A 10,124-nucleotide genomic window follows, 5' to 3' on the forward strand; every position below is an offset into this window, starting at 1 on the left:
GTGTGTGTGTTTGTGTGTGTGTGTGTGTGTGTGTGCATATATATATAAGAAAGGTGCAGAACGGTGCATAACAGTGTGCAGCCCTCCTTGGTTGTTTATGTCTTCATAAATGCCTAAAAAATATCTTTGTTTCAGGAGTCATACGTGTGGAAGATGTACCAGGAGCGATGCTGGGACTTCTTCCCAGCTGGAGACTGCTTCAGGAAGCAGTATGAGGATCAACTCGGTTAATGTCCTGCATCGTTAGTGTGCGTCTGAAGGAGAAAGAGAGGAGGGGAGAGGAGGGAAATTCAGCGAGAGGAAAGATTAGAAGTTTAGAGATCGAACACGTCTGTGTCTTAGTTTTGTCCTTTGTCTGCACATTTCTCTCCTCTGTTGAAGCTATGCACACTTTGACTGCACTATTGTACCACCTGCAGCAGAATGTTGATAGATTTGAGAAAAGCAGACAAATAATATCAGAGAGGCATAAAACGAAGCCGGGGCCTTTTGATTCCACTATGAATACACTACATGGCCTTTTTTGTGTAAAATATACATAGATTGCCTTGCATATCAATGTGTTTATACACAACGGGCTCCTTCAGTCGCTACTGCTGTAAACGTTATAGTGCCTATAGCAATGTCACTGCTTTAGCGATCGGATAGTGTAGATTTTTAGCTGTAACACTTTTATTTGAGATTAGAGTGGACATGTTTATTTCTATTGTTTGTAAGGTTGGGTTTTTTTTTTTTGTATGTGGCTGCTGCCATTTGATATTTCATTTCTGATTTCTGGTGTTTCAGTGAGAGAGCGTTTTGAAAGAAAATGATTCAGCAGCTCAAAGTCACATCGTCAAATCCTTGAGGGAGCAGTGAACATTTTAGCCCCCACCCCCTCACTACTTTTCTTCCTCTCTCAAGTATTAGAAACACGTCTTCAGACAAGCTATCGTGAATGGAAACTCTTGTTGGACTGACTTGCCAAGATTATACACAGAGTACCATCTGCGTACGTGACAAACACCAGTGTGAATCAGCTGTATAGACAGACCCAGTTTGCACTCTGAAGTCTTACAAAGCGTCCCTGGATGTATGTGGTCCCTCATCTCCACTGGTGTCGCTGTGCCATATAAGATAGTGATGATGTACACACATACAGCGTAAGAGGATGCCAAGGTTGTTTATTTATTGTTTATATGCAGATCAAATCTTCTGAAGACGACCGTTTTAGCCCGTCTGTATTTCTGGCCAACAGTCTGTTTTATGACACTTTATGCACAAGTAGGTTTTTGTCAGTGCATTAAAATAAGTAATGAATGTATTTAATGTATACATCTTGGCCAGAGTGTCATCTGTATAACTGAATCATGTCTAGGCTGCTTAGAGGCCTTTTGATGAAAAGACATATTTTACATAAATCATAGATACATATATTTATTTTTCTTTAGGGCTTTGAAGAATTTAAACGATCATGCTACTTTGTCGGATATGAACGTGTCATGTGTCCTGTTTGTGAAATCCACAGAAGATGAGAATCGGTGTCACACTGAAGTAAATGCCCAGTTTGCAGTCAGAAGATCCGATTGGCTTTTGTTTTGGCTAGTTAGGTTTTTATGGTAGATATTTTTAGGAATCCAGCATATCAGTTATTTTTCTCAATCAAGAAAGTCATGTGTGATGCGTTGATCTCAGACAGTTCTGTCTCACTATGCCTCTTACAGATCACATACAAACTCACAAACCCTCCATCTTCTATCTAATGTTATGACTCACTTTGTCAGATGCAGAGCAGCATTTTGTGTGCTAATGACTCTGAAGTGTGTATTTGCTGCTGTGGTCCACTCAGAGGCAGTTGATGGTATGGAGCTGAATAGAGATCACTACTTTCCACCTGACTGAGTGTCCTCTGACTGAACCCTGTGTTTCAATACAGAATAAACAGATTATTTTAAGGAGAACTGGAACATGGGTCCTCATTTCTGTGTAAGATGCACGTATATGTGTGCGTGTACTTGCTGTATGTGTGTATCTGCTCTTATTGCTTCGGATCTCAGGCCTGAAAACAAGTTTGGAAAATGAGGACATATTGTCCAGTCCTCATTTCATCAAAGTGTTGTAAAACATTATTTAGACTAAGGGCAGTGGTTAGGGAATGCCATATCATTACAACTAACGGTGTAAAAACACGTGTTTTAAGCTTGTGTCCCTACGTTACAGTAAATATTGTTGATTGCAGGAAAATTACATGGACAGTTTGCATATATAACATGCAGTACTTGTACATTTAGATACTTGTCTGACTTTCTGTCCCTCAATATCGCCATAACTGCTGGAGGACATCTTTTGTATGTATTTAATAACAGTATGTACAATGCAAATATTATAATAATAATATATTTTTTAAAGTAAAATTAAGTTCTTCACATGATAATTTACCAATACAATACAGTATTTTCTTTCCTGTTCTGCTGTGATTTAATCTCGTGAATAAAACTGACACTAAAACCACATGATGATTATTGGACCTTTACAGCCTTCAAACTTTGCAAAGGGTTATGCAGGAACTTTACAGTTTATTGAATCAATGCTCCCTCTCAGGCGTGTGCTGCAGTTTCATGGTGGCTTTGGCAGAACTTTATCTTAACCAAACATCAAAAGTAAATTGCTATGCTTTAAACTTTTCAGGAAACACCCATGTATCACTATGACAACCTTTGTTCCCGGAAAGATTGTGTGTCTGTGTGCTTGTATGTGTATGTATGAGCAACTTGCATGTCTACTTTGCAAAGCATGAGCTGGAATAACCTACTGCCTCCATTAAGTACAGGCTGTATATAAAATGAGTGTATGCATGCTGACCTGAGTGGGAGATAAGGATTGCTTGTGTTTGCCTTAGATAGGCAGGCAGGGTTGGATATTTTGTGAATCATATACACACTCCTACGTACAATAAAAAAATATATCTGGTCACTGACTTGAAGTGCTGAACAGAGATGTCTTGTCCATTTTTAGGTTGTAGAAAGCTAAGAAAGAGTTCTAAAGCCATAATAACACTGCAGAAATAACCTAAAGCAGGAATTAGGAGTAACTAGTATAGAAAGTAAAGCACATTTACTCTTGTACTGTAATTGAGACAAATTTGAGGCACCACTTCAAGCCTATTTATACCTCTAGTCCACTAACATTCAGAGTGAAACAGGTTACCTTTTACTCCGCTACACTTATTTTACAGCTCTAGGTGTGAGTTACTTCACAGATTTCAGAGATTTTTCATTGAAAATATGCAACAACCTTATAGCTTTTATACATTAAACTATCCAGCAATATATTTAAAATCAGCTCCACCTGCAGCAGTTAAAAAAAATACTACTTCCTGTACACATTAAAAGGTCTACATACGTAATAATAATCCAACAATATAATATATATTAGTGTAATAGTCTACTCTTAGGGTGTATTTTCTGCAAGTACATTTAGCTGATAATACTTTTATATACATGACATAAGTGACATCTTCAATGCAGGACTTTTACTTTACTTTACTTTTTTATTAAAATTGCAGTATTTCTCCTGCAGTAGTAAAGCGTTTGAATATTTCCACTGTGTAGAAGGGATACTTGTTGCTTCAATAGCTCACACTTATAAACACACCCTGTCTTTTGTTGTAACATGTCACTCTTGTGCCTCCAAAGTAAACATGGTGATGCCGGCCCCGGTCTGGTACCCAGCCCTGCCCCTCCCTCATCACTTGTATAAAACTTCAGCCTCCACCTCAGATCAGCTCTAGACAAAACTCCGGTTTCCGTCGGACCGTCCAGCTCACTGATTGCTGCCATGTCATTTGTTGCTCCTCCGGGCTACCAGCCAATCTACGGACCTGTAAGTATGGCTTGGTGGGTAATACATTGCCTGAATGCAAAGGGATTAAAGATTTAATCACCAGAGGGCTCAGCCACACTAAAAATATGTTACTGTAACAGAGTTCGGTCAGACAAAAGGTCTAGGATTTCCAAAATAGATTTTTTCCATCAGACAACAGAATTATGTTGCAGGCTGAATTAAAATATGACCCAAAATCTATTACACAACAAACGATTTACATGTGCACATATACCTGAAAAATCTAAAAATATTTTAAATCCATCAGTGGATTATATTTCCTTTTTTCATGCAGGTTCATTTGTGATGTGTTTGTCCACATTAATGACAGTGTAAAGATTTCAAGATTCTGTACTGGACTGTGAGCTTATTGGTTGATTCACATTCCGGTTGGTCGTCATTGCTTGCTGTAGATTTTCATATTACCATTATGGGATCCAGTGAAGTTATCTGTTGAAAAATCTATAATTGAGGAGATCTTTTGCCAGTAAGAGATTCAATATGTCAGCTAGTACATATTATAGGGAAGGTTAAACCAAAAAGTCTTGAGTTAAAAATGAAAAATAAATCATCCAAAGGAATAAACCTAAGAGTTAAACTATTGCTGCACTCATTTTTATGATCGCCCCTAGAATTTATGAAAAATGTAATCAGTATGTATGTAATCTTGTGTAATCTCTCTCTGGGTGCAACAGGCTTCTTTGCATTGTACATATCAAAGCACCCTTGTAACACAAAGCTCCACTTTCATCATTTGGCGCTCCCCTTTGCAAAATAGTCATATCTGAGTTGGCAAAGGTACTTTTACAGGCCATTACCAGACTATGTAAATACTGCACATACCTGGCTCTATCGTGACATCTTTACTTCCTCTGTGGGATTTTTTGTTTCCGTCTTACAGGTGGCCTCACCTTTACTGTTTGCATTCCTTCTATTTTCTAACACTAAACTAGAACACTAACTAAAGAGCATTTAGTCAAGTCCAGTCATTACATTTCATGGTACTTTATATCCCATTACGTTTCTGTAATGTGCCCAAAAGTAGAGACTTATTCTGTAAACCTTTGAGGGGGCCTGAGGGAACCACTGGACAAAATTAACAAACTGTATATATAGTAGTTAAAACTAGCTCCACCTCAACCCAATACAACAGCAATACTAACACACTGGTGCAGTATTTCCAACCTAAAAATGCAATTTTTAATAGGCTCATATACCACTTGAGGAAGATTTTGTCATACTTTTGATTTTGATACACTAAGTTCTACTTATGTATTTTGCAGGAGTTTTACTTGTGATTGAGTTTTGACCTGAGAGCCTCTGCGCATTGCTCAGTGTGATTGTTTTTTATGCACTGTGCAGACTGTTCCTTATCTGGGGCCCATTTATGGAGGCTTGAGGGAAGGGACGTCCATCTACATTCAGGGGTCTGTTCCTGAAGACATCAACAGGTGAGCATAGAAAGCATAAATCTGCAAAATAGTACACTTTTAGGGTAAAAATCATTCCTCATCTTGAAAACACTACTTTCCACTAACTAGTTACTAGAACCCAAAACCTTGTCAGCGTTTGAAAACTGAGATAACACCTTGTGTAATCTTAATGCTGGGTGGAGCAGGCTTCTTTGCATTGTGCAGATCAAAACAGACTTGCAACACACAGCTCCAGGTACTTTTACAAAGTGAATACTGCACATACGTGGCTGTATCGTCACATCTTTGGCTCCTCTGTGGGATTTTGTTTCCTTGTTATTTTTTACAGTTGGCCTCACCTTTACTGTTTGCATTTCTTCTGTTTTCAAACACTAAACTGACACATCAGTCACTTCAGGACTCAGTGACGTAATGTCTCTGGTTTGACACTTCGGGCAGGTTCTATGTCAACCTGCTCTGTGGACAGTTTGAGTCCAGTGACATCGCCCTCCACTTCAACCCTCGATTTGACGGATGGGACAAGGTGGTCTTCAACACATTTCAGAATGACTCCTGGGAGTCAGAGGAGAAGATTCATAATATGCCCTTCTGCAAAGGCCAGTCCTTCGAAATAGTCATCATGATCACTTCACAAGGCTACCAGGTCAGACAGCCAAGTCCACACATGCAAACTATTTTTATAGGCAACTGCTTTAACCCCCCATTCAGCATAGTGTTCATAGCACACTCTAATGTAGTTGTAGAGTGTTTAATTAATGTGCATATTTGTCAACAATTCTCCTATGAAGACATATATTATATTGATTATCTGTTCATACACAGACCACTACTGAGTGTCCACAGGGGGAGTTATAGATTTGGACAAATACAACACTTAAATCTGATTACAACTCCGTTATAGAGTGGTATAAACCACTTATTAAATGTTGAAACTGTGCATATACATAAACAGGGGGTTAAAATGAACTGATCCTGAAATTTAAGCATCTTCTTTTGACTTTTGTTGTGCTGCAGTTGCATGCGGTACCTCTTAATTCTACATCATTATTAACCATACTGAGATTATATGCCAGAGCGCACTCTGCCTAACATTTGACATTATCCTGTTGCAGGTCAGAGTCAATGGGAATGACTTCTACACCTTCCAACATCGTATCCCTGTGGAGAGAGTTTGTGCAATGGGTATCGGAGGAGATGTTTACATCCAGACGATTAACATTATAGGGGTGAGACTTCCAGCTCCTAAAGCTTTCATTCTTAACGCTTTGAGTTTACCTGGGTGGACATTACACAAGGGGTGTAAATGATAAATCATTAACAACTGTTTACTAGTGCTTTCTGCTTATGTGTCAGGGTGCTCGAGGTGGTATGAGTAGGTATCTCGGAGTAAAACAGTATGTTAGAATATGTTTCGAAAATGTTTGTATTTTTGCTGGTTTTATGTTGTTAAAAGATCATGCTACCCTGATATAACCTGAAAAATTGGCAGATTACACCCTCAGTGCCAGGTTTTTAATTTATCTTAGTATTGTCATTTTTAGTCCAAAGAAATTCTCTATTAATACCACTGTATTAAGTAATTATCTTACCTATTCTCTTGTTATTGCAAGATTTGACCCTATTTAATTTAGTTTTACACTCCTGTTTGGTCTTTTAAGGGCAGCATGGGAGGTTGTATGGGAGGAGGAATGGGAGTAAGTATGCATAATTTGAACAAAAAAATAAGCATAAAATCAGCATTGTTGTATCATCATTGAACAGAATTTGACATGTCCACCACTATTTAACAGGGAGGATATCCAGGATGTGGCATGGGGGTATGTTAGTTTTATTGAGGTTAACCGTCTTTGAATGCAGTTCTCTTTAAATAATACTGAAAATGTAGTAAAAGACACTGAACACACTTTCACTAACCCTTTGTCTTATTACTGATACCCAGGGAGGATACCCAGGTGACATGGGAGGAGGAATGGGAGGATGCATGGGTGGAGGAATGGGAGTAAGTATAGTTCAGAGGCCTTTGTTCATGACAGAACACTAGTCAGAGTCACAATTAAATTAAATCCATCAAACAGTATTTAATGTGTTCATGATGTTTCAACAGGGAGGATATCCAGGAGGTGGCATGGGGGTGAATAAATACTTTCTTTTTCTGCTCTTCGTCAGTGTTCCAGTTCAAACTGATTCACTGTTGTTTATTACATGCACATAAAAAATAGAGAAAAACACACTAATCCAGCTAATTCACAATAAATCACAGAACAATGAAACAATGCTCTAATAACAGATTTTATTCTCCTCCAAAACTAAACCAATCCGGCATGTGTACGTTTAATATAAACGTTTGATTGTAATGAGTGAACTGTATTATGTGGACTGTGCCATCACATCTGTACAATTTGTTCTTCTGCCAGGGAGGATTCCCAGGACCAAACCTGCCGGTGAGAGTACTGCTTGATAAACTGGCATCTTCTGTGTAAACATGACATTTTCTGATTTCTGGTCATCCAATTTCAATTTCATATCTTTTAATCTGTTTATAGTGCATGGGCGGACAGCCAGTCTACAACCCTGTGAGTAAAATGTCGCACTTTCATTTGCGGAAGTTGAAAAATCGATAATGTATTTCGAACATAACATCTCTACTCTTGTAGTCATTTTTTGTCGTAACAGTTATTTTTTACGTCTTCCCCGGAAGTGTTCTATGCTATTATGTCTGCCTTGTCGCTGTGTGGCGTTGACCGTTGTTTTAAGAGTATTTAGAGTCGCGTGTATTTACTGCCCTCCGGTGGTAACAAAGAAGAACTGCAACAGCATATATTAGTCAAAGTAACATCAATTTAGATACGACAGCATACTAGTACTTCCGGTGAGCGTGTAGAGTCACATGAGTGATTGAAGGGTGATCTAGCTTTGCCAGTTATTTGTGGTATAGCTGTAGTTAAATACTACAAATACTAACCAAGTTAGCAAACCCTCCAAACAAAAAGGATCCCAGTCCCTTCACCGTCTTTAGCAGGAGTTGACGGTTAATCTGAGCATGTAACTGCCCCTTGTGGTCACAGCAACAAACACAAAGTTGACGCATACCATACTGATAACTTCGGCGAATGCTTTTAAAATACAGTGACTTATTAGTATTTTTTTCAGTGAGTAATCAGTAAGAATATTGAGACAAAGGCTAGCCGAGCAACCACAAGTGGTAGGGAGCTTCTCAAATTCAAACAGGCTGGGTAGGGAAGACCATTGTTTAAAAAAAGTAATCCACATTCCCCTTACATTAAAACAAAGCTACAGTGAATCCTAAAATCACCTCGAGGCAACCACATGCTTTAAAATATCAGAGCAACAGTGAATGATTTCACCAGCTCCTACATTCAGAAAGCGACAACAATTATATGGTCAGAATCATATATTTGGCTGAACGTGAAATGCTGTGAACATCCCTGCATTATTGAAATTAAAACACAAAAGAAGGTATAAATTCATCACAAAGGTTTAAATATGTAGTACTTGGAGGAGATTTACCCATTATAGTTAATTAATTTTGAGAGAGGCTCTTCGTCAAAAGATATGACATCCCTGATTGTATTCAGAAACACGAGCGTTTACTGCCCTCTTGTGGCGACAGCGGAGAGCACATTTTATCTATCAAGTCAGTGTCATTGCAGACATGATCAACTACGAAGACTTCCGGTGAATGCTTTCATAAAGTAACTCAGAAATATTCATCAAACGGTCACTTCAGTTGTTGTCTAGTGCCACAGTAAGTTCTTAAGACTGTATTTTAAGTCCTAGGATGACCACTATACTGATAGACACTCTTGATTTAGCGCCACCCTTTGGCTAAACGTTTTAAACATTTTTCTTCACCTCAGTAGGATCAAAGAAAATTGAAGTTGTCTTTTCAGTTTCTTATGTGTTTAATGAGCAATTTGTGTGCTGTTATAAGGTTTTAGCCTTGTTCTGTTACCTGTCTTATTTTGCTTTTGCTGTGTTTTAAGCCCGTGCCGTTCTCCAACATGATCCCTGGAGGATTTTTCCCTAAGAGGACCATCATCATTAGAGGAATGGTGCCCTATGGAGCAGACAGGTGTGTGTTTGTGCATGAAGCATACATGCTTAAATCACTACAGTGTAGTATGTGAATGTAAACACATATGACACACCTGGGTCTGTGTGCTGCAGAATTAACATCAACTTCATAGCAAGCAGAACTCGGGACATCGTCTTCCACATTAACCCCAGGCTGAGTGAGGGGATTGTGGTTAGAAACAGCATGATTGGAGGTGACTGGGGCCAGGAGGACAGAGAGCTCAGCTTGAACCCCTTCATGGTGGGGCAGTACTTTGATGTAAGTAGTAACTATCATACAGTATTTATGTGTAGCCCTTATAATGAATATCTTAGTGATTTTGCTGCATTATTTTGACTCACTGTGGGTCAGGGGTGTCTTGATATTCCTGCCTTTTTTTTCTGTCAGATGTCAATTCGCTGTGGGAACCACAGATTTAAAGTGTTTGTGAATGGGCGGCACTTGTTCAACTTCTTCCACCGCTGGCACTGCTTCAATGAGATTGACATACTGGAGATTGACGGCGACGTGCAGATCTCCTACATCCACTTCTGAGATCCCACACACCTTTTCGAACTATCAGTTCTTCACATTGTTCAGATATTTCATGTGCTTTTCAGTTGTTAAGTGATGTTTCAGAGGATATGTCAGCGTTGTGCTGTTATCTCATTGTTTCTGCATTGTTCCCTAACTGAATCAATAAACGTGCCACTTACACATATGATATGGATAAGATTAATACCGACCTCACAGCT

At 38.8% G+C, this 10,124-nt stretch overlaps 2 protein-coding genes across 4 annotated transcripts in view; both read left to right on the plus strand.

The window, feature by feature from the left end:
* ryr1b (ryanodine receptor 1b (skeletal)) overlaps positions 1-1,934 on the plus strand; it is a 69,387-nt gene extending 67,453 nt beyond the window's left edge. Inside the window, exon 109 of the mRNA XM_041940466.1 lies at positions 136-1,934. Coding sequence (XP_041796400.1) covers positions 136-231 — 96 coding nt within the window. The 3' untranslated portion in view covers positions 232-1,934. The remainder of the gene's footprint in view (positions 1-135) is intronic.
* A 1,808-nt stretch (positions 1,935-3,742) lies between these two features.
* On the plus strand, positions 3,743-10,090 carry LOC121608888 (galectin-4-like). Of its 3 annotated transcripts, XM_041940305.1 has the most exons (13): positions 3,743-3,861; positions 5,224-5,312; positions 5,733-5,937; positions 6,407-6,520; positions 6,953-6,988; positions 7,085-7,111; positions 7,234-7,293; positions 7,399-7,425; positions 7,709-7,735; positions 7,838-7,867; positions 9,299-9,387; positions 9,483-9,648; positions 9,778-10,090. In XM_041940305.1, exons 1-13 carry the CDS (start codon positions 3,817-3,819, stop codon positions 9,922-9,924), a joined length of 1,062 nt encoding a protein of 353 aa, XP_041796239.1. In that variant the 5' UTR covers positions 3,743-3,816; the 3' UTR covers positions 9,925-10,090. The 3 variants fall into 3 exon arrangements, with proteins under 3 accessions (XP_041796239.1, XP_041796242.1, XP_041796241.1); XM_041940308.1 differs by lacking the exons at positions 7,085-7,111; positions 7,234-7,293; XM_041940307.1 differs by lacking the exons at positions 6,953-6,988; positions 7,085-7,111.
* Positions 10,091-10,124: the final 34 nt, after the last annotated feature.

This window comes from Chelmon rostratus, chromosome 7, assembly GCF_017976325.1.
Source record: "Chelmon rostratus isolate fCheRos1 chromosome 7, fCheRos1.pri, whole genome shotgun sequence".
NCBI classification, from domain to species: Eukaryota; Metazoa; Chordata; class Actinopteri; order Chaetodontiformes; family Chaetodontidae; genus Chelmon; species Chelmon rostratus.